The following is a 25,460-nucleotide window of genomic DNA, read 5'->3' as shown; positions in this document are numbered from 1 at the left end:
TCTTTAATTCTATTTATCATTAACATTTTATCACTGAAAACAAAAGCTTGTTCTGTTATTTTGGCAAGTGTATTTTGTAGGGGCTTATGGTTATTTTCAAGGTCTGTTAACATGGCTTTGTCATTTTTAGTGTACAGCTACAGCAGCATAGCTGTAGAAACAGGTTATGCATGATAATCTCAGCTGACAGATGGATGAAGTCATTCTTTAAAAGAATGGCTGAATGATGCTGTCTTGGCTACAGTTACTATGAAAAGATTCCTATAGTAAGAGCCTGTAAATCAGAGGAGGATCTTTCAGACTCATCTTCTAAGCAAATTTAACTTTGCTTCCAGGGAGGATTTTGTTGGTACTTAAACAGTTCAGTAGTTACGTTAATTATCATTGAAATATCTTGTGTGCAAAGTTGTCTTGACTTTACGTGCTTATATTCAACATATATAGTAATAAGTTATGAAGACTTCTTTGTGCAGCTGTATTTAGTCAACTGAGAAAAGCAGACCAGGTAAATAATAAACTTCTTTATTGGATGAACATAACAAGATTTTTTTACCTTTTAAAAACAAAACAAACAGCTTGTGCCTTGCTCTAAAGCCCCTGGGTGATCTAAACATTTGTATGAAAACATTCATCAGTATTCCAACCAAAGTCATCACATTATCTTCCTTCTGAAGAAAGTTGTGCTGTACTCTCAGCAGTTTCATTTTTCAGTGAGGATTTCTCAAACTTTCTTTTAGGTTTCAGGTCAAAGGGTTTGCACTCCTGAAATTTTGCTTTTGGTTTCAAGATGTAATGAATCCAAACCCTCAAATCAAAACTAATTTGAAACTACTTAGATTTCCACTGATTTCAGGACAAAATCAAACATGACTGTTGGTTGTAGACCACAAATTCTTCTACCTTCACTTCAGTGTGGATGGGGAAGTTACCATTCTGAAACTAACAAATATATTGCACCTCACAGATCACATCTCCTTTGCTGATATTCTTTGGTTTCCCAGCCCTACGTTTACCTCCAGGAAGTCACCCATGCGCACGGCTGTTTTACTAACTCCGGGGCTTGAGAGTCCAGTGCTTAATTTGTGCCAGCGCTTGCCATGGCTGAGCCCTGGTACCTCTAGGTTTGGCAGTTCATAGCCCTGGCACCTCTGGGCTTGGCAGTTCATAACCCCAGCATCTCTAGGCTTGCCACACCAGTTACAAAAGTTTTTTTTAAATTGCTGGAGCTCCGGCACCTCTTTCATTCCCAATTAAGCACTGTGAGAGTTACCAGAGTGGACTGTGATAATAGGGAATCCTTCTGTAGAACTAAGCGCACGTCCAGACTAACCCGCGGCATCGGCGGGTTAAAATCGATTGCTCGGGGATCGATATATCGCGTCTAGTCTGGACGCGATGTATCGATCCCCGAGCGCGCTTACATCGATTCCGGAACTCCATCAATCCGAACGGAGTTCCGGAATCGACACGGAGAGCCGCGGACATCGATGCCGCGCCGTCCAGACAGGTGAGTACCTCGATTTTAGAAATTCGACATCAGCTACGTTATTCCCGTAGCTGAAGTTGCGTATCTAAAATCGATTTTAATACCTAGTCTGGACGTGGCCTAAGGAATCCCCAATCTGGGACTGAATCTCCAGCCCTAGAATCATAGAAATGTAGGGCTGGAAGGGACATTGAGAGGTCGTATAATCCAGCCCCTTGCATCAAGGCAGGACCAAGTCTTCCTATACCATCCCTGACAGGTGTTGTTTAACTTGTTCTTAAAAACTTCCAATGCTGGAAATTCTACAACTTCCCTTGGAAGCCAATTCCAGTGCTTAACTATCCTTATGGTTGAAAAGTTTTTCCTAATATCCAATTTAAATTTCCCTTGCTGCAGATTAAGCCCATTACTTCTTGTCCTACCTTCAGTGGACATCAAGAACAACTGATCACTATCCTTTCCATAACAGCCCTTCACTTATGCCAACATCTGATATGCCAACAGAGCCTGTCACAATTTTCAGTGGGAACTTTAAAAATAGCATAAAATGAAAATTATGTTAAACTCAGAAAGTGCTAAAAAATCCCATAAAACAAATATCTTAGTGGCATGAATTAAATTCAGGCCATTTGAGTCATGATGCAACTGAATTGGGAGCAGGATGCCCATCTCAGAAGATTTTTCTGTGAATTTGGGAACTGGTCTAGCATGCTACCATCATCAAAATTAAAAGATGATGGAGCAAGTCAGTGGGCCATTTCTGAAGTTCCTGGAATAAAGGCAGCTCACTGCACACAAAGGCATTGGAAGGAAGTGTTAGCAGCTAGTTGAAATGCTACAAATTACTTTGGTTTTGATCTTGGTCGATTGGTTGGGTTTTTTTGTGTGTGTTCTTCAACTCCAGTTGTAGTCATCTTTATGGGCTTTTCTGTACAGTTGTCATCCTTTTTTTTGTCTTCAGCCATTGTCATCACCAATGTTGGCTGTTTTATGTTAGTTCATTAGCTTATGTTTAGTATTTGTCATATTTGGTTTGTTTAGGGCTTGGGAGGCAGAAAACATTGCACTGCCCATTTTGATGAGTCAGCTTAGTTATGTGATGGAATATTTTCAAAATAGGGTATTTTCATTTCAGAAAATTATGGATTTTGACACAAAAATGGTTTCTCTTCTCCCTTTAATGTCAGTGGGAATTGTCTGGGCAGAATGAGATACATGACAAAAATGTGCTTCTTACAATGCAAATGTCAAGGGTTCTCTGAAAACTAAGGGCCTGAATTCAAGGCCCATTAAAGTCAATGGAAAGATTTCCTTTGACTTCAGTGGGCTCTGGATCAGGTCCCATAAGAACAGCAGAAAGTTCAATTAGGGCCAGCCAAAAACCTTACATCAAAACTGTTTTTTATTTAAAAAAATGATTTTTGATTAAACATTTTTTTTCCAAAAAGGTCTGCTATTTTGCTGAAAATTTTATTTTATTTTGCAAAAACCAAACACCCAAGAACTGAAACATTTCAGGTGAAAACCAAAATATTTTGATTCACATATTTCTTCTGTGGTGCTTCATAGATGTTATAGCTTGGTTTCCTCATGGTCCCATTTTCCTTTATGGGTCAGGCTCCACAGCTCGACTTCATCTCACAAGATGCACAAAGAACAGGGGTTGCCATGCTGCAACCAGCTGCCATCAACATGGGGGAAGACTATAGTGCATCACAGGAGATGTAATCCAATCATAGAACCCAGTCCACAGAGGAAAATGGGAATGAGGCACCAAAAATACTCCAATTTGTGGCCAAGTAGAAAACTTTGGTTTGTATTTATTTATTTTTCCTAAAAAGTCAAATTCCTGAAAAGCCCATTTTCTGGCCGGCTCTGCTTGCAGCAAATTCTGACTTTTAATTTTCAGAGCTGTCAGATTTCCATATCTACACTTATGACTAATTCGACCAGTGTTATGCCCAAGTAATGGTCTCATGGTTTTGCAACCACATTCTTCCTTCAGGTTGTCTTGTCCAATATGAATTGTACTTTTTTTTTGCAGGACCATGTAGAAAATATCATGCTTTTCAATTATGTGAAAAGATGACATACACTACCTTTGGGACTGTCATGGTATAATCCCCCACTCTGAACCTTAGCGTCCAAAAGATGGGGTACCAGCATGAATTTCTCTAAGCTCAATTACCAGCTTAGGACCTGTAGCGCTGCCACCAACCAGGAATTCCAGTGCCTGGTACACTCTGGTCCCCCCAAAACCTTGCCCGGGGACCCCCAAGACCCAGACCCTCTGGATCTTAACACAAGGAAAGTAAACCTTTTCCCTCACCGTTGCCTCTCCCAGGCTTCCCCTCCCTGGGTTACCCTGGAAGATCACTGTGATTCAAACTCTTTGAATCTTAAAACAGAGAGGAAAATTCACCTTTCCCCCTCCTTTTCTCTCCCCCTCCCAGACTCTCCCTGAGAGAGAAAGTAATCCTAACACAGAGAGAAAATAACCTCTCTCTCCCTCTTCCCTCCTTTCTCCCCACCAATTCCCTGGTGGATTCAGACCCAGTCCCCTGGGGTCTCACCAGAATGAAAAAAACAATCAGGTTCTTAAACAAGAAAAGCTTTTAATTAAAGAGAGAAAAAACAATAAAAATTATCTTTGTAAATTTAAGATGGAATATGTACAGGGTCTTTCAGCTATAGACACTGGGAATACCCTCCCAGCCTAAGTATACAAGTACAAATTAAAATCCTTTCAGTAAAATATAAATTTGAACTCCTTCCAACCAAATACACATTTGCAAATAAAGAAAACAAACATAAGCTTAGCTCGCCTTATCTATCCAGTACTCACTATTTTAAACTTATAAGAGCCTGTATCGGAGAGATTGGAGAGAAACCTGGTTGCACGTCTGATCCCTCTGAGCCCCCAGAGTGAACAACAACCAAACACTAACAGCACACACAAAAACTTCCCTCCCTCAAGATTTGAAAGTATCCTGTCCCTGATTGGTCCTCTGGTCAGGTGACAGCCAGGCTCTCTGATTTTGTTAACCCTTTACAGGCAAAAGAGATATAAAGTATTTCTGTTCTATTAACTCCTACTATCTGTTTATGACAGGGACAATACTATTCAAAGACTTGACCAGCATTTGGCAATAATGTGCTGACGTGGCTGACAGTTATAATTGTTTTCAGACTATCTTGGAAATTATTCCCCTATTAGGAAAAAGAGTCATAATAATAATTCTTTTAAATGACATTTTCTTGCAGTTATTTCTTCTACAATTATTTCTACCATGCTCCTGTGGTTTGGTTTTGCTTTGCTTTTTAACAGTGGCATATACTATTAATTTTAAACTTTTCAAAAAAAGGTAGATTTTTAATCACATCTCAAATGTTTCCAAATGTATCATTTTAATTTCTATCATTACAAATTATTCCCCATTTCTGCCGTCAGTTTCCAGCACAGGCTATTTGTAACTTATCTCTAGCTGCGAGGATTCCCTGCAATTCCTGAGTGCTTTTCCTTTGAATTGGCTACCAATGTCCTGTGCTGCACAGTTAGCTAAAGCAGTAGCTTTCAAATGCAGAACTTGTCTACAAGGCAGCATAATGTGATACTACTGTGAGGTCCCATAATCTCCTCAGGCACACACTATTTTAATGGCTTTTTCATTTTTAATTACTATTGTACTATAGGCTGCTATTTCTCTGACATTCTCCACAAGAATTCTCATTGCCTGATATGACACCTACTGGTATGAACAGAACTGATCAACTATTTAAGTGTTCTAATGCAGTTCTAAAGTTTCTTCTAAGCTCCGCCAGATGTCTAATCTTATTAATCTTATGGACTGTTTTATTTGCATCTGCCATCATAAACACTGATCAGCTTTGAACATCCCTGACAAGTGAGAGACACTATAGCTACTTAAAGAATTTTATTCTCCTGAGCTGCTTTAAATTGAACTTTAACTTTTTTTAAGGTAATACACAAAAATATGTCTGAACACAAATAGGACTAATCCAAGGTTAGCAGAAATGACAACGGATTTTTAGACCAATGGCTCTTGGCTCTTCACATTCTGAATCTCTTTGTGACCCTTTCTTTATAAATCAGCATTACCAGGCCTGAACTTGTAAAGTGATGTCCTCTCCTGAGAGGTGCTGAGTGTATTCTGAGGGGTTCTGGGAGTCATCAGCTTCCAATGAAGTCATTGCATCTTCCAGGATCAGTTGCATTTTATGAACCAACTGGGATGGCAATGTTATCTGGGTGCTATGCATGGGATTTACAAAAATAAATATGGGACTTTAGAGCACAAGTCACATTGAGTTCCTGTGGGAGTTGAGTGCTTAACTCTCTTTTGGTGTTTTTGAAAATCCAAGCCCTATAGTTAAAATGGATTTGAAGCATCAGTAAAGTAAGATTAGTCATAGTTTAGCACATTGTGGTATATTAAAATTCTCTTATATGGGAAAGACTCACAGGTCTTAAAATGGTCAGTGACTGTAACACATAAAAAGAAGCCTTAACTTCATTTGTCTTTGAAGTTCTGAGGAAAGTGTATGGTATTTTAGTGTTTCTGTTTTTTCCGTGACTTACACCTAAAAATGAATGGTAATAAGAAAACTACATTAGTTGAGAGTTTAGTTCAAGTGACTTATTTCTCGGTCTAAAAGCTTGTCTGCATAGCAAGTTAGTGCACGGCAAGCCAGGGTGAGAGTCTACAGTACACCAGCTTGCCATGCACTAACTCACCAAGTGGACGCTGCTACAGCGCGCTCCGGGATGTGACAGACTCACACCGTAGCTTGTCGTACACCAACTCACCATGTAGAGAAGTCCTCCATGATTCCAGAATTGTGGCCTGTAGCATGTTTGCTGGCAGTCCACACAAAAATATTTCACATGGTACTGGTTCTTTCTGGTCTTCAGCTGCTAAATTGCATAGAAGACAACTAAAAATACATGAAACGCTTTCCAGTGTTGCTTTACCATATAAGCAATTGTTGTAGTTATCACATAGATGTCATTCAGTTGCTAGCAAGAGAGGAAGTCTTCCTGAATGTTCCATGATTGTGAATGAGACTTGAAGTGATCCACAAGACCACCTCTCTAAGACCTTGTCCACACTTGCAGTGGTGCGTAGGGCACATACAGCTATGTGACAAGGTGAAAAGCAGGCTGTATGCACACTGTGATGAGTAACTACACATAGCAGTGAAAGGCCCTGGCAGAGCCTTTCCCCATTGCTGGAGTCTTTCCTTTGTGGCAATGAAACACTCCAGCAGCAGGGAGGCAGCAGGACACCACACTGCTAGAAAGAGAGAGTTGATGTAGGAGGCGTGGCTTGGCCATGTAGAGAGCCATGTAGGCAATATATCCTACAGTTCTGGTGTGTCTGTCCTCTCGCCCAAGCAATACTTCGTTGTCTATACTGCTATTTATACCCCTGCTAACTGGGCATGCAGTATCTGTACTCTACACACCACTGCAAGTATAAACATAATATAAGTTGAAATCCACAAAGTTTGAGAAACACCCCCTCTCAATTTCTGAAATGTTTTACCATAAATGAAAATACAATGCATACCATTTGCTATGATTTTTTTAAAAAAAAGAGTATGCTGCTTGCTCAAACAAACCAGCCATCGTATAAGTTTTAAGATAAAAACATTCAGAGCAAGCCTACATTTATACTTGTTTCTCAAGAAAGCATATACTCAGGAGATGACTCTTTTCTAAGAAATATAAATTGTACTTTCACATAACTTCTCTTGATGTATAGGTCATTTTTGTATATTCAATAGCTGATCCAATTAAACATAATTTTTTAAGGAGAGACAGAACAAAATAAGAGCTGTGTTTAGTAGTTCTGCCTAAGGAACTAAACCTGTTAAGAAAAATATCAAAACATTGTAAAATCATGTTACAGGAGTAAGCTTAAATTGAAAAAAACCCAAACAAACAGGAAATGTAAAGAAAAGAAACACTCTCTCCTTACCATTTGCAGGAGCCTTATCTGATTCAGAAAAGTACCTAAGCACATGCCTAAATCAGTCCATGTTCAAGAAAGGAACTAAATACATGATTAACTTCAAGCATGCCTTTAAATTCCATTCACTTGAATGAGACTTAAGCACATGCTTAAAGTTAAGCATATGCTTAAGTGCTTTCCAGAATCAGGGCTTCAGTGAATCATTTTACCTAATACATGTGTTACAATATAGTAGTAATTTAAAAAAAGAGAGAGAGAAAGACAGACAGAAAAGTCTCTTTGGAAGGTGTTGGAATTGACATAATAGTCTGCAGAAGGTTCTTCCTGTCAAACTGCTTACAAAAGTTCTTTCTGGAGCATTACTTTTTAATCTCATAAATTAGTGTTTTTCTTTATAAGTTTAAATCTGTAATATTTTTGATAAAATGAATGCATACTTAGTTAACTTTATTTAATATACTTCTGAGAGTTAGTTGTTAGTTACTTATGTGCAGCAGCTTCTAGAAATTATATCTTTTAGCAGTGTTTTTTCTTCTTCAAAGTACTACAGGTACTTAGGCACTATAGATTATTTGCTAACCATTTCATTTTTTAATAGGGGCCTTTTTAGATTTACTTTTGGAAAACAACATTTATTTCAGGCATTAAAACAGAGATTCTGACACAGCATTAGCTGCTGTATATAGCAGCACACCTGGTGGCTGCTATATTTTATTGGTTCCAATTTTCCACCATATCAAATGCTTGGAGTGGAGAGTGGTGGCTCCAGGGAGCCAGCTGCAACTCCCTGATTCAGGGCCACCCAGCCCTAGTGTAAATAAGATAAGGAAGGTTCCAGCACTAGCTTTATGTTGCTGGCACTGCTGGCATAAGGTCTCTTATTTATTGGATAATTTGAGAATTGGGCATAGCTGAGCTCAGCTCTGCCACGCCCCCAGCCCACCTCTGACAAGTCACCTGTGCTGAGGGCATAGGAAGCAGCTATGCCACCTTTGCTAGCTCTACACCTTTGGAGTTTCTTCCTGCACAGAAGGAATTTGCTGCTAGAAATTTCATCTTGTGTTACCACTATTTTCTTCTTCTTAAATGGGTAAGCAGTGCAAAATGGTCTAAACTCATCTCAGAATCTGGCTTTATTATATTTTGGCCTCAATCCCACAAACGCTTATACACAATTACATGATTACTTACTCCTGAGTTCAACTGTATAAGTATTGTAAGTAAAGAGTATATGTAAAGAGTTCTCAAAAAGGGCCAATTCTGCATAGTTTAAATAAGAACACTGTTCAGTACTGTTTTAAATTTACACTAAGTTGCTCAACTAACTAGCAATCTAGAGCATTTAATTACAAATATTTAGATATGTTTTTATGTTAATAAATCGGCTCTTTCCTCCGAACCACATTTCCATGGTTGAATTGCCCTTTAATATCTCAAGACTAAATCCACAAAGGTACTTAGCCACTGCTTCACAAGGCGCTGCAACATGAACTCCATTGGTGTCCTACCACCTAGTAGAGAGAGAAGTGCTTAAGGGAGAGATTCTGAGATGCTATTTAGTTGAGCAGGGAGCCACATAATTTCTGTAAGTCCTCAGCTAGGAATGAAATGCAGAGGGAAAAGGAGGGGCTTAGGCTCCTCGTCTCAAAGGTGTTTAGGCACCTGAGTCCCATCAATCTGGGTCTTTAGGCAAGTGACTGATGGGCCAAAGGGAAGTGCCTCCATCCACTCAAGATTCTTAGCCATGAACCCTCTCCTGTAGTTCTCTGCCTAAGCCAGATCAGTCTATGTCCTGGGGATAAAACCCAAATATCTCAAGAAACACCAGAGAGAAAAAGAGATCCACCCCATTGTAGCCAAGGCCCTCACCTTGGATACAGAAGACCTCTGTTAAAGTCCCTGCTCTGCCTGATTTGGAACAGGGCATTAAACCTAGATCTCCCACATCCCTGGTGAATGCTCTAAGCACAAGGCTATTGGGTGTCCTTTTATACCCTCACACATGCCGGGCAGCCAGCTCCTGAAATTCCCAAGCTTGTTGCCCCGTTCTTTTTGTGGGGGTTATGTATGCTCAGAGCATGCCTACCACTTCAGACCCCTCAGGTGTGATAGGCAGGGGAACTCCTACTTTAAGACTCCTGCCAGGGCTAGGATGCTCAGCAGCTCAGTGGTAGCCGGAGTTGGATGATTTTGTGCATGCCCACCAGTGGAAACGTAGGCAGCTAGGTAATTTAGATGCCTACAGAGTCAGGTGCCAGCTGAGTAGTGGGTTTTGAGGACATTATTGGTGCATGAATGGTAGACTTAGGTACCAAAGGAGGACCCCAAAAGGCTTTATGGGGTGGGGTTGCTCATAAATGTATGTATGATATAACTGGAATAGAGTTTTGCTAAATGTAAAGGTTATGATCTACTGGTTATGTTCATCCTAGTTGTATGCAGGCACCATTTGTGTGTTCAGAGTTATGAACATTGGATGTATAATTGCTTGATTTCTATGTAGCCCTTTTGGTCACTTCTTGGGAAAGGAATGTGCAAATTAAGTGCTCAATCCAGAAACACTTAACAGACAAAAGAGCTTGGAAGACTCCAATCCACATAAGAAGTCTACCTGAGGACATTCAAGGTAACGTGGGTAATGACTGCTGCCGGCAGGTCCTGAGTTATGCATGGGCATGTATCAGAGGGGTAGCCGTGTTAGTCTGGATCTGTAAACCAAGCAAAGAATCCTGTGGCACCTTATAGACTAAAAAACGTTTTGGAGCATGAGCTTTCGTGGGTGTATGCCCCCTTCGTCGGATGCATGTAGTGGAAATCTCCAGGGGCAGGTATATATATGCAAGCAAGAAGCAGGCTAGAGATAATGAGGTTAGTTCAATCACGGAGGATGAGGCCCTGTTCTAGCAGTTGAGGTGTGAAAACCAAGGGAGGAGAAACTGGTTTTGTAATTGGCTAGCCATTCACAGTCTTTGTTTAATCCTGAGCTGATGGTGTCAAATTTGCAGATGAACTGAAGCTCAGCAGTTTCTCTTTGAAGTCTGGTCCTGAAGTTTTTTTGCTGCAGTATGGCCACCTTAAGATCTACTATTGTGTGGCCAGGGAGGTTGAAGTGTTCTCCTACAGGTTTTTGTGTATTGCCATTTCTAATTGTGTCCTAATATATGATTTGTGTCCTAAGGATAAATGGACACAAATCAGATATTAGTAATGGCAATACACAAAAACCTGTAGCAGAACACTTCAACCTCCCTGGCCACACAATAGCAGATCTTAAGGTGGCCATACTGCAGCAAAAAAACTTCAGGACCAGACTTCAAAGAGAAACTGCTGAGCTTCAGTTCATCTGCAAATTTGACACCATCAGCTCAGGATTAAACAAAGACTGTGAATGGCTTGCCAACTACAAAACCGGTTTCTCCTCCCTTGGTTTTCACAGCTCAACTGCTAGAACAGGGCCTCATCCTCCCTGATTGAACTAACCTCATTATCTCTAGCTTGCTTGCATATATATACTTGACCCTGGAAATTTCCACTACGTGCATCTGACGAAGTGGGTATTCACCCACGAAAGCTCATGCTCCAAAACGTCTGTTAGTCTATAAGGTGCCACAGGATTCTTTGCTGCTTATGCATGGGCATGTGACTTGCCCATGTGATTCCAAATCTCCATTTTGTGACTGGATTCTACACAGGGTGAGGAGGTGGTCTCCACCCACAAGAGAAAGTCTATTTAAACCCCTGGGAGACCCCTCCATTTTGTCTTCAGCTGGCTAAAGAAGGAGCCTCTCCATCACCCCAGGATACTTAAAGGAAACTGAAACAAAGAACAATAACTACAGGGGGTGTGAGTGATTGCTGGATCCAGGCTAAAAGGAGATTAGCCTGTAAAAGGGAGCATTCTGGAACTGGTGAGGATCTTATCTGTATTTAGTTTGATTAGACATAGATTTGCGCATTTTATTTTATTTTGCTTGGTGACTTGCTTTGTTCTGTCTGTTACTACTTGGAACCACTTAAATCCTACTTTCTGTATTTAATAAAATCATTTTTTACTTACTAGTTAACTCAGAGTATGTATTAATACCTGGGGGAGCAAACGGCTGTGCATCTCTTTCTGTCAGTGTTATAGAGGGCAAACAATTTATGAGTTTACCTTGCATAAGCTTTATACAGGGTAAAACGGATTTATTTGGGTTTAGACCCCATTGGGAGTTGGGCATCTGGGTGCTAAAGACAAGCACACTTCTGCGAGCTGTTTTCAGCTAAATCTGTGGCTTTGGGGCAAGTAATTCAGACTCTGAGTCTTTGTTGAAGTAGACAAGAGTGTCTGGCTCAGCAAGACAGGGTGCTGAAGTCCTAAACTGGCAGAGAAAACAGGGACAGAAGTAGTCTTGGCACATCGGTTGGCAGCTCCCAAGGGGGTTTCTGTGATCCAATCCGTCACAGGTACCAAAAGAGGATGTTAAGCCCCGAAGTATCTTTGTGGATCTAGCCCTTAGTAACTAAAACAAAACAGGAAAAGGAGACATAGAAAGAGAGCAGGAGAGTTTAGCCCAGGAGAGTTCTTTGAATCACAGGATGTTAAACTGTTTTTAGATCAGCAGTTTGTAGAAGTATGCATTAAATTGTATTCCATTGTTCTTCTTGTAACCAGTTAACGATCCTATCAGTAAGAGCCTAATTGTCTCTGCCAAGTTCTAAATTCTGCTGTTTTGAAGAAGGCAATGATTGTGATCCAGATAATCGCATTCAAATCTGAAAAGTACACAGCAACAGAATGTTAATTCAGATTCTTTCCCTGGTAATCCATTTGATAACCTGGTGTTTGCAATTGACTAACTGAATATTAATTCTACTTCCTCAGAGGAAGGTATGTTTTTCATTAAATTATTTTAATTCAGATATTTTGTCTATACTTTGCATTAAATCCTGCTTTCCTTTCTCATACAAGTTGGTTTCAGTGATAATACTCCTGCAAAGCAAGCAGGATGTAGCCATTTGGGGAAAAACAGGCTAAAGGAACATGTGGTAGCACAGCTGTTACCTTGATGCCTTGTTAATATTAGTTTTGGTTATTTATAATTTTGTTCTTGTTTCAGTATAATTATTCAACACAATGTAATAAAAAAAATGTGTACTTAGCACCATGAAAGTGTGCTAGAAAAAAATGATAGAATATAGGCCAAAGTATCTCTGAGCTTTCCACATCACTTCAGAACAACATTACAAGGCCATTGGATATGTTCTGTAAGCATAAAACAACTGTTACTGGGACATTTTTATTAACTCTGGATCTGTGTGATAATAAAGGTTGATTATGATTTTACCTTTTAAATCCTTTGAATTTTAATGAGATTTTTTCCTGCTCTGAATTTCAATGAGAAGTACTCTGTATACGATGGCCACATAAAATATTTATGAAATCCATCTAGATTATCTTTAAGGTTATAAAACAAACAAACAACATCTGTTTTTTAAGGGCTTTTTTTCATACACTAACAAAACAGACATTAATTTTCAATATAAGTAACATTCCTTTCAAGACCACTTTAAGAGACCATTAAGGTCAAGATATTAAAAAATTAGTGCCTAAAAGCAAAGCTCCTAAAACCTTAGTTCAATGATACTCAGATCTCAGTAGTTCAGGAGCCAAATAAACGGACAGCATTACGCAAAAGCGCCACAGTAGTGTGAATTCATTGTTTCATTTACTATAGTGCTATATATTCATATTTGAACAGTATGACAGGGGAAATATTTAGATAGATCAGATTCTTCTCACAGCAAAATGACTGACCATGTATTCTAATTGGTTAATAATTAAATCACACAGCATTTTAATATAATATAATTTTAATATAATATGCTGCAAAGAACTACAGGAGACCCATTAAAGAGCCGCTTGTGAGCCTCAGTCTGAGTATCACTGCCTTAGTTAAAAGTGCAGAGCAACCAGCAGTTGCCATTGAAGTTAATAGGAGTTGCTTGGTGCTCAACCCTTTTGAAAATCAGGCCGCTTATTTAGGCTCCTAACTAAAGTACTAAGAGCTTAATTTTAGTTACAATTTACTCTAAATCCCCTTTATACTGCTCTTCCCTCCATTTTTGAAAAACTTGACCTAAGGTTGCAAAGTTAGAATAAAGTTCTGCAGCTTTAGGGCACAATCCTACAAACACTAAGCTGATGAGGGTTTTTTTAACTCACGTAAGTCATACATATTGACTATCACCCATGCTAAAGAACAGTGTAGTTCTGCCTTTTCACTAAAACACATCTCTGGACCTAGAAGACCTGCAAAATACTGACTGGAGTCAAATCTGCTATTTTAGCAAGAAAATCAATAAATTGGCAAAGAACAGTCTTCAGGCACACCAATCTACTGCCCACTTCCTTGATCTGTACCAGTCAATGTTCAGGCATAGTCATGGAAGAAGGACGGTACTGATAAATAACTCCTTCCTGTCCACAGATGGAGGAATATGTCCATACTTATCCTCCTGGGTCTGCCTAGATCATTAGATACAACTCACCTCAGAGATGTAACAAGGTCTGACAGGAAAGGTCTGAAATGGGTCCAATCATTCCTGTCCAAATGCTCACAGAGTGGAATCATGGGGAGCTGTTCCTTTATCTCTAGGCCACTCAATTTTGAAGTTCCCTAAGGCTCAGTCCTCTTCTCCATCCTTTCTAACATCTACATGAAGTCTCTGAGGGAAAGTGAGACATCATGGCTGAAATACAAGCAATACTCAGCCAGTCCTCAGTTCTACATACACTTTGCTTCCAGTAGAAATATCACCATTTTCCGAGCTATCCATCTGCCTGGCTAGGATAAACAACTAGATAACAGAAAGCTGGCTGATCCTGAACCTGAGCAAGCTGGAGGTGCTTTTGGTGGGAATATGAAAACTCTCTGAAGACCTAAAAAAACTGTTAATTCACCTCCCAGTAAAAGTTCTGCCCTCCAGCTGTCTAATCAGACCAAAGTGTACATGCCTTTCTGGACTCCAGGTACCGATGGTTGGAAAAATGCTTACTTCAATCTATGTCTAGACAGAAGACTGTTCCCATTCATATCCTACATGGAACTGCTCACATGATCCAAGCATTCATGATCTCATGGATAGACTACTGCAACTCACTATGAGTCTTTTCATGACTTCAATGGACTTTCAAATGCAGTGTTGTTGTTGTAGCCATGTTCATCCCAGGATATTAGAGACACAAGGTGGGTGAGGTAATATTTTTTATCTGACCAGTTTCTCTTGGTGAGAGAGGCAAGCTTTCAAATTCACACAGAGCTCTTTTTCAGGTCTGGGAAGCTAAATACAAAGTGAACCAGATCACTATGACGACATCATAAAATAGTAAAGGAGGAAAAAGATATGAAGGCAGGAAGAGGGAGAGAGAGAGAAGAGGAGGAGTGTAGCACAGGAGGAGAGAGGATATAAATAAATAAATATTTGAAAATAATAATAAAGTACCACCTTTACTAGTTTAGGGGAAGTGGGAGAGAAAAGTGGACCATTGGCCTATTGTGATCTGGTTATCATCAGATGGGGACCATTCACTTTTTAGTTATGTTGAATGAAAATAAATTGAACTATTACAACCATGTTAATTATCTTGCATAGAGAAAGAATCAGATATTACAGCATGCTACACATGTGCATTGAAGCTTATATAGAAACAATTATATTACTATATGATTGCAGAGCCTCTTATCCTAATTCCTTTCCTACACAACTTCACTTCGTGAATGGAAGTAGGTAGCCACTCCTTACAATTTTTACACATGCTATATGTATTAGGAGAGCCATTATTTGATCGTATTAAATCCATTTGCATATGGAAAGTATGTTTTTAAAATGTTTCTAACTGACAAATCATAACCAATTTTCACCAAACCTCTGAAAGGCACATATGTTGCCTGGGGAGTATGTCCCTTCAAAATTTAAAGACACTAACACCTAACACTGACCTAAAATTTGACCCTTTATGTTTTAATGTAAATGGAAAAATATTATCTTCTGCCAAAATACATTTTTTTTAAATTGGGTGTCAAGTTTTGGGCATCCAACTTAGAAAAGCCTGATTTTCTGAGGGTGGCTCAGCACTTCTGAAAATCAGACTTCTTTTGAGGAGTCTGAGTCGACATCCAAAAACTGAAGCATACAGTAATCACTAATACAGAGCAATGCACTTCTAGCTGAAGTTGGGAGAATAACAGTAAACGCAATGGAAAGTGAAACAGCACATGGTTCTCAACTACAAAACACCAAGAACAATAAATATCCCATTTCATAGCTTTCTCTCTGTATTTTGCCTTCATAAAGTATGATCTATTTTTAAATAGCATTGGCAACTCAGTTTTTGTCAGTGCAAATCATCAGATAGCTTTTTTATACCTAATAATACAAATTACATTGAAAGGCTACCTTTGACTTCAGAGGGGTTTGAGTCATGTTCCTAAATTGGAGCACTTAGCTCCAGAATTAAAATCAAAATCTTTGGTGTGACATTGTGATGCTTTGGGGTTCAGCCAGACATAAGGGGTTTAGTCACCACCTGCCTTGCAATTCTATGCTATGCTGCTGTGGCTCACAATCTAGACGCCAAAAGCCAGCATGCAAGCAAGAAGGTCTCACCCTGGCTTCCACCTGCCAGTTATTCTTTGAAATGGGACCTCAACTACCATTCCGGCCACAAGTTCTCCTGAAAAACATGTTCTGCCATGTTCAGCATCTGTCATTGTAACTGCTCAATTTCGCTGCTCCTTTAAAGAGACAATATACATCACCCTGTATGTTTAACAGGTGTTAACACATCCTCCACAATTAATTGATTTATTAAAACTAGCACACAGATTTAAGTGATGCCCAAACAGAAGGGACAGGAATAGAAAAGGTTACAAACAAACAAACAAAAGTAAAACTCTGGTTCTAAGACTAAAGTCCAATTTAACAAACTAGAGTCTTCTATTCAAAGTAGTTTTCTCACCACAGTCATTCTTCCAGCAAGGCTGCCCAATCTTCAGCCAGAATCCAACATAGAGCCCAAAGCACTTGGTTTCTTTATCTCCTCAGGTGAAGGATCATATAAATGACTTTTGCTTTCTCATATATCTTCCCAAAGTTCATTGACCCTGTTTGAAGAGGCAGGAAGGCTTCCTGGGGTGCAGTGGAGATTAAGTGGTCATCTTCCCCCACTTGCCTGCCTGATAGCTTTTTTTACCTTGCATGTCAATATGCTTTTTATTGTCTTAGGTCACACCTTGCTTAATTTACATTGGAGACACATTCAAGCCTGTGGAACCTTGTTCTAGGACCAGCTGGGCTTAGGCACTGTCTAGGGGTGCAGAACAATTTGTATAGTGGGGATGCTGAGAACCGTTGAACTATACTGTAAACTCAGGGCTTGTCTACATCAGAAAGTTGCAGCGCTGGTGAGGGAGTTACAGCGCTGCAACTTAGGAGGTGTACACATCTGCAGGGCACCACCAGCGCTGCAACTCCCTGTTTGCAGCGCTGGCCGTACTCCCGTTTTGTCTCGGGTGTAGAGGATCCAGCGCTGGTGATCCAGCGCTGGTGATCAAGTATAGTCACTTACCAGCGCTTTTCTTGACCTCCGTGGAATAAGCAGGTATCCCAGCATACCTGAGGAAGCCTCTGGTAATCAAGCTGGTCTCCTTCCCCGGCTTGCTCTCGCGTTCCCCGAACCCCCGAGCAAGCAGGTCTCCTTCCCTGCGGTTTGCAGGGTGGTTCGCGGAACGCGAGAGCAAACCGCGGCGAAGCTGGTCTCCTTCCCCGGTTTGCTCTCGCCTTCCCCAAAACCCCTTGAAGCCGCCCAACAGCGCTGCAGTGTGGCCACATCTAACACCACTTGCAGCGCTGGTTGCTGTAAGTGTGGCCACTCTGCAGCGCTGGCCCTATACAGCTGTACTAATACAGCTGTAACAACCAGCGCTGCAAAATTTTAGATGTAGACATGGCCTTAGTGTATGATGGAAACCACTTTAAGCCAGGGAGTGCGGCAACTTCCCGAGCACCTCTAGTTCCATCACCTATGGCACTGTCTGCCAAACACAATTAAAGAACATCGTTCCAGCACATCTGTGTAGTTTTTTGCATGTTAACCATATTTACATCACACAAGAATATTAACGATCAGTGAGTTACTTTTCCAAGACACCTTTTAAATAAATATTATGAAACAATGTGTAGAGTGCACTGAGCTGGTTAGGCCAGCTGAAACTCACTGCTACGTACCAGAAAGCCTGTTGCTCTCTGTTATTGGGGTGTCACAGACATCCAATTTTCAGGAGACTATTTTGCAAAAAAAAAAATGCATTTGTTACTTAGAAAGTATAAGCATAAATATGGAAATGATTTAGCCTGGAGCAAAAACTAAAATTCATGGGGGTAAGTATATATTGGGAAATAGATGCAGTTAAAGTGACAAAATCATTTTAGAAACCTCCAAGCCCTCAGCTAGTGCAAATAAATGTAGCTTCACTGAAGTCAATGGAACCAGACCAAATTATATCAGCTGATGATCTGGCCCCTAGTTTGAGAGCTGGGGAGGTGGGAGGAGAGCAACTAAAACTGAAGTTCCACACAAGAGGAATCCATTAGCAGCTCTAGGAAATAAGGCATGTAGGCTGCATTTATACACTCACACGCATCACAAATCAAACAAAATGCCAAACAGCACATGTCATATAACAGACCATGATTGTGTGGAAATCCTAACTTTGAGGCTGCAGAAGCATATGAATACTGAAAATCAGGACTGGAGAAATAATGCACAAGTAATTCTAAAATCTCTTTATTAGGAATAGGGAAGTCCTATCCAAGATGTAGGATTCTTGTAAAGCCAATCCAATATTTATATTCCAGATCTTGGAAAATACTGGTCTAAGTAGGCTCTTGTAAGTTAGAAGATATTTTAGAAATCAGCTTAAACAATTGTTGAGATGGTTTTGCTACAAAACTAAGGGTTTTCCTAAATTAACTTGTGCTCTAGGGCATCATAGCTGCTATGACATGATCAAGAATGTATCTTTATGTTTTTGTGTGACACAAAGTCAGTTGCTGAATTTAAAATATTACAACTATGTTTGACTTTCTTATTTGTTTGTTTATAGATTGACCTCCTTGTTCCTACAAAAGTGACTGGCATAATTACTCAAGGAGCTAAAGATTTTGGTCATGTACAGTTTGTGGGCTCTTATAAACTTGCTTACAGTAATGATGGGGAGCACTGGACCATCTACCAGGATGAAAAACAAAAAAAAGATAAGGTAAGATAATGAGGCAATTGATATTTGGATTGCATTTACAGAAAGTAGTAACCTCAGTGGTGGTAGCCTGCAGGTTAATAGGTACTGTCTGTTTTATGTGGATCTATATGCTTAGAGTTCCACAGATAAAAGTCAAGGTGAATAGAAAGGAATCATAAACCACAATGACATTCACTGATACTATAATATCTTACATATCTATGCAATGTGCCAGATCCAAAGCTATTAGATGCGGGACATAAAACTTTACAGTTCTCCATTTATTGAAATTATTTCTCCCTTGAACTCTGCAATAGAATGCATATAAAAAGTAGCTTGTTTTTGTTTTTGAGACCAGCAACCCTGCTGAGATTTTGATAAGCATATGATAAAATGTGCTAGCTATTTTGAAAAAATAAATACTTTTTTTTTAATGTGCCTTTGTACCAAATGGTTTTGGGTGATTTTACCCATATGCCCACCCATATGCATTAATATTGCATCAGCGGCCTTAATATGCTTTAAAATAAATTAATTCCAGAACTCTTCCTTTTGCAAATGTTAATGCCAGATGCTAGAGAAAGGAGTGTTTTAAGGTGTTGAGTGCCATGTAATTTTATATCAACATAGTCTAGAGAAAAAAGAAGTGACAGGTCAAATTTTAATAATTGTCTCTCTTCATACTGCTCCAGGGGCATGATCTTCACTATAGTAGTCACGTGAGGTGATCAATCACACCACTATCAAAGACAACGAAGATATTCATAAGTCCCTCACATTCCTATTTTCTATGCAAGTCTGAGCTTTCAAAATAGTCTATTTAAAAATTCTCAAAGAGAGTCTTCAACTCAAGTGGCCATCAAAAAAAATAATTGTGTGTCTTCTTAACGATCCTTGAAGAGGTGATTGTTGTCTTTGTGATTTTTAGATAACAAATTAATTCTCCAATTAATATAAATATTTGATGTTCAAATAGCTTCTTATATTAGTAACCAGTTTTAGCAAGGTCACTTGATTCTATATTGGTACATAAAACGTATTACTACTCACACAGTAATGGTATTGTAAGTTATTATTTTAGATAATTGCATTTAGATGCAAAACATTTGCCAAAGAACATCACAAAAGAAGCTTTTGCATCTTAAGCATTTAGGGAATAAACAAACAGGTTTTCACCTTTAAATTGAAACATAAGGTTAGAAGTAACCAAAAAATTTCACCACTATACATATTTTCCTTAAAGTTGAAGGCTTTAGACTTTATAAAAGAAATCACTGTCACAAAGCATATTTCCAGAAATCTTTGTGAGTTTAAAACTGAGGTTTTTCTCAGGAGGGACAGGAGCGAGGGGCGAGAGAGGGAAGGGGTAACCAAAGACTCCCAAGTCAGCATTTATTGCTTTGAAAAAACAGGTGCCACACATCATTTTGCTTTCACATTGTAGAAAATAATATATTCCCATCCCTTAACAAGGCAGTTGTAACCTTCTTTTTTAGAAGACATTTCTATGGTAGTTTGCCTTTTAACCAAACAGTTCCCCAGATTACAATCTAGATTAATAGATTCACACCCATCATACTTCAGGAACCACTGTGATCATCTTCTCTGTCCTCCTGTATAACATAGGCCATAGAATGTCCCAAAAATAATTCCTGGAGCAAATCTTCTAGAAAAAAACATCTGATCTTGATTTAAAAATTATTAGTAATGGAGAATCCACCATGATCCTTGGCAAATTGTTCAAATAGTTAATTACGCTCGTTGTCAAAAATTTAACACTTATTTCCCTCCTGAATTTGTCTAGCTTCCACTTCCTGCCATTGGATGGTGTTATACCTTTCTCTGCTAGATTGAAGAGCCCATTCTTTTTAATTTTATAGCATGCTAGCTTTTTTAATCAAAATGTGCAGTCAAAGGTTTTTCAGAAGTCTAAGTATATTACATCAACATTATTGCCTTTATTAACCAAACTTGTATTGTCATAAAAAAAAACATATTAGGATAGTTTGACAGGATCTATTTTCCATAAATCAAGGCTTATTTGTACTTATTACATTATCTTGTCTGGGATTGATGTCAGCCTGACAGACAGGCCTATGATTACCTGGGTCATCCTATTTAGCCTTTTTAAAAACTGGCACAACATTAGCTTTCTTGCAGTCTTGTGGAACTTCCCTAGTGCTCCATGACTCACTAAAAATGAACATTAATTGTCCAGCGAGAGCCTCAGCCTGCTCCTTTAAAACTTTTGGATGTAAGGTCACTGTACCTGCTGTTTTAAAAATGTGTAACTTTAGTAGCTTCGGTTTAACATCCTACAGTAGATTTACCTACAATTATTAGTTAAAACTCCTACCACATAGTCTATGCATGGGACAAATAGCAATAACTAACATTTAGATATATCTTTCTAACATAATGTAAAATTCAAACTATAGAGAATATTAAAGCAAAATAGACATTATAAAGCTGCATTCCAGAGTCTGTGCAATTGGACCTAGAAAGGATATGTACAGGTTTATAGCCAAGGAAGGGGCATTCTCCTTGATGCTCTTTGTGTGTCTCATTTTTTGGGAGAAAACAGATTTCCTAGGAGTTTTTTTTAATTAGTCCAAATGTTTAATTTAATAAAGTAAGCAACTATAAATATAAGCATGTATGCTATTGTTTTCCAAGCATTGTATGCATAAAAATAATTGTAAATATGTTCTAAAATTCAGTAAAGGCAAAGACAGCTTTGTAATAATCAAAATGATATGTTATTATAATTACCATAATAACCATTTTCGCATCAGTTTGGAGGTCTGTCTCCCACAGGTGTTCAAGAGTAGGTTTAGTGATTGATTTATACATACATATTTAATTTCTCTTTTTTTTAATTTCGAATGTTGTTCAGTGTACATTGACTTTATACTGGAGGCTGCACGCAGCTGAATTAATAGCATGGTCAAATTTTTCTTACGGATTTGTTTACAATACATACATCGCTAACGGGAATCATTTTTTTAAAATGCAGACAAAATAGAAATTATTTATTAAAACATTCTCCTGGGTTATGGATAATTGGAACATAGTTACACTAATGGGCATTTATAGCATATATTTAGGTTCCAAATGGTTAGCAGAATGTCTTATTCTAGTAGTTAAAGTAACTGTTGCCTGAAGGTTTGAATGTTTTCAACAATTGTTGTTTTTTTCAGGGTATTAAATGTTTCCACTTGTATTTATTATTCATACAACTTTTTTTTTAATAAAAGGAACCATAAACATATCTCGCACATATCAATTGTATTTTCAGTTTTTGCATTCTATAAAAGAGCTTATGATACAAAATATGGTATATCCATATGGACAGTGTTGTTGACATGGAATTAGTGATAGCTTGCTTCTTGGGTAGACCCACTGATTTAAATTAATTGAAAGAGTCTATACACTCAACATGAGTAGGGTATCATAATCTGGCCCATATTCTTCTGTTTTGAGTCTTTCTCTCTCAAATATTATTGAGAACAAGATGGCAGATCGCCGTGGTTTTATCCTGTAGTGACTTTCTTTTGCAATAAATTCCAAGACTCCAGGTAATAAAGGCAAAATCTGCCATTATAGCAATAAAACTGAAAAGGTACTGACAGATGTGGTTATGTATGTGTGTTTAGTATAATTGGTTGTCAGGTAAAAATAGGAAACAATAATTTCGCCTTTTCCTGGATGTACCATAAATCTATCCAAAATATCTGACAGTTACACTTCTACCTCAATATAACACTGTCCTTGGGAGCCAAAAATCTTACGGCGTTATAGGTGAAACCGTGTTATACTGAACTTGCTTTGATCCACCGGAGTGTGCAGCTCCCCCCCACCCCCAGAGCACTGCTTTACCGCGTTATATCTAAATTAGTGTTAGATCAGGTGGTGTTATATTGAGGTAGCGGTGTACCAACATTAGTACTTCATACTCATATTAGTTTATAACCTTTGCATTAAAAAAAGGAAATGTCTTTCAGAGACCAAACGTCTAATAGCAAAGTACTGCATTCATTACAGTGAAAAAGAGAACATGCATTCAAGCTTACTCTAACTTTGCTCCTTGGTGTAGCAGCACAGAAAGAGACACCATCAAGAAATATTGAGCTGCACTCATGAGAGGAACAGAAGAAAAATAGTTTGGAACAAAAACAGAATCCGACCAGCCTTTGCAGAAGAACCAATTTTGAGGATGTCCACAGGATTTGGCCCAAAATGTATAAATATTTTCAAGGATGCTTTACTGCACTAAGCAAAACTTACTGCTGTTTCCCTTTTTTCTACCATGGCCTGACAGCTTTATGATAGTCTTGATGTGAATTTATCCTGAGTAGGATAGGATTGTCATATCCTTTGAGAGTCTCTATAGATTTTTGCTTCCCATTACTGGTGATTAGTAACCACCTGCCATCATTTTTCAGACACTCAGTTGTCTAACTTTTATTTACTATTTCAGGCAATTTACACAGTTCTAATGTCTTCCATGGCCAACTGGCTGCCCAATGGTCCAATGTCTTAGGAAGAAAAAATAATGCCAGAAATGGAGGAAAAGGGAACACAATCCGCAAGGAAGACCTACTCTTCAGCCCCAAACAAAATCTGTCACTTCATACAATGAATAAATTATAGATCTAAAAACCCATTAAAATATATATACATTCAATGTATATGTAAAGTGCTGATCACCACCTTTCACATTCAGCCAATAAATAAATGAATTAGATATTTCAAAGAGAAGAAAATGTGTTTTTTTAGCTTTAGGTTTCAGTGATGCACACTTTTAAATGGAAAACCTGTGAAAGCAAGAACAGTAGCATCTGTTGCTTCTGTCTGGCTTCAGACATTTTAACTGCCCGTCATCTCAGTTTAAACCTACACTGAGCTCATCTAGAGATGCAAACTAAAGGGTACTGGAAAAAATGCATCTTTAAAAATTACACCTTTCTTGGCCATTGTAAATAGTTAGAATGAAACCTCTGGGATATATTAATGTTTTCCCTGCAGTCAGGAATTACTGAAGTTTAAGCAACCTATATATGTGAAGAAAGTGTATTTTAGAATGACTGAAGTAAAATAGTTATCTTGTTCTTCTCAGCTAGAGGTCAGTAGCTTACTATATCTCTTATGGCAAGGCCACTAATACCAAGCATGAGTAGATTTAATTTTTTTTTTAGTCACATTCTGAATGTGATTTTTAAATTGCTTCCCATGCGGTAGATAACCTAGAGGCAATTGTAATGTCAAATGGAGGTCTAAAGATTGCATTTTTCTTGATAATATGTAAAGGGCCACACTTTTAAAGGAGCCTCAGTTCAGCTTTTAAATTTTTATCCAGAATTTGGCACTGTCCTGATCAGAAATTGCAGGAACAATTAATTGCAGACAAAGATTATAATATTTAAATGTAGGCTCAATTTCTGGGCAAATCAGGTAGTTAGCAATATAAATGGTATAATCTACACTTCTAATAAATCTCCTTAGCAACTGATTGCGCAGGCTAATTGCAAATGTGAAATGAGATGCTATTATATATATATATATATATTTAAATTGGCCTATTTTCTGTAATCGTTTTGCTTAATTTTCTTTTGTCAAATGTATAATTATTTTAATACTCTACTTATATTTATAGATTTATCACATTCTCTTTGTGCATAAAATACAGGTTATGGACACATTTTAACAATATTTTTCACGTTTTCAAATTTAGTACTTGATTTGCTTATGTATAGTATAATAGTTAATACCAAAGCTGTGAGAATATAGAACTTTTCAGGCACTCTGGTTTTCGTTTTTCAAAATTCTCCAGGTTTAAAAGTCCAGTGCAATGTTGATTAGTGATAACAGCAAATGTAAAGCAAAGTTTTTTAAAAAACATTTATTTGCATTTGGCATGTGGTATGGATTTAGTTAAGATTGCTTATTTTACCCATTGATAAATTGTTTCACATTATAATGATAACCTGGCAGAATCCACTTGTAAACAAAATTATTTTGCTCACTCATGAACAGTTTTTCTATTTTCCTATGAGACATCAAGTCTGGGCTCATAATAATTTGGGGAAATAAGACGTTGGTCTCAATTTACCAAGAATAAAGGGCCCCACCATTTTAGTCACAGGGGTCTTTAAATACCTTCCTGGAGGTTGCAATTAAAACCAAGCAAAATAATCACAATTATTAACCATGGCTATTTTATTATTAAAGAAAGAAAAATACAGCATTAAACAAAACAACACAAATGACAAACTGGTTACTTCTGACAGGGTCTTAGTGTGCTTCTTTGTGAAGAGCTGTGACCAAAGATTACACTTTTGAGAGTTAACACAGCCTTTAGTGGGGCACTTTTCTCATGATAAACTGAGACAAAAGTCTTGTTTCCTAAAATAATTATGTGTCCAAATTTGATGTAAATTTCAATACTCTAATAAACTGATTCCAAGAATTTTCAAACCTAATCCCTTGGTAGTGCTTTTGGCTACTTCCATCTCAGTATGATGAAGTCCTGGTTGTCATCTGGGCTAAAAGGTTGCCTTTTATTGTTGCTGCTGTGTATCTGTTCTCTTCTTTGTCTTCTTAGCTGTCTGTGGCAGCTTGCTTGTAGAGATGTGCGGGATGAGTTGAGGAATGCTTGAACAGAATAGCAGAGAGTGGGAGTAGTGGATGCTCACT

General features: G+C 38.3%; 1 protein-coding gene across 1 annotated transcript in view; it reads left to right on the top strand.

Annotated features, from left to right (window-relative positions):
• The window catches only part of EDIL3 (EGF like repeats and discoidin domains 3), a 461,020-nt gene that overhangs the window by 418,682 nt on the left and 16,878 nt on the right, over positions 1-25,460 (top strand). Inside the window, exon 10 of the mRNA XM_050944818.1 lies at positions 18,630-18,785. Within this exon, the coding sequence (XP_050800775.1) occupies positions 18,630-18,785 (156 nt within the window). The remainder of the gene's footprint in view (positions 1-18,629; positions 18,786-25,460) is intronic.

The sequence above is a fragment of the Gopherus flavomarginatus genome, chromosome 3, assembly GCF_025201925.1.
Source record: "Gopherus flavomarginatus isolate rGopFla2 chromosome 3, rGopFla2.mat.asm, whole genome shotgun sequence".
NCBI lineage: Eukaryota > Metazoa > Chordata > Testudines > Testudinidae > Gopherus > Gopherus flavomarginatus.
This window is presented reverse-complemented; position numbering and strand designations above follow the sequence as displayed.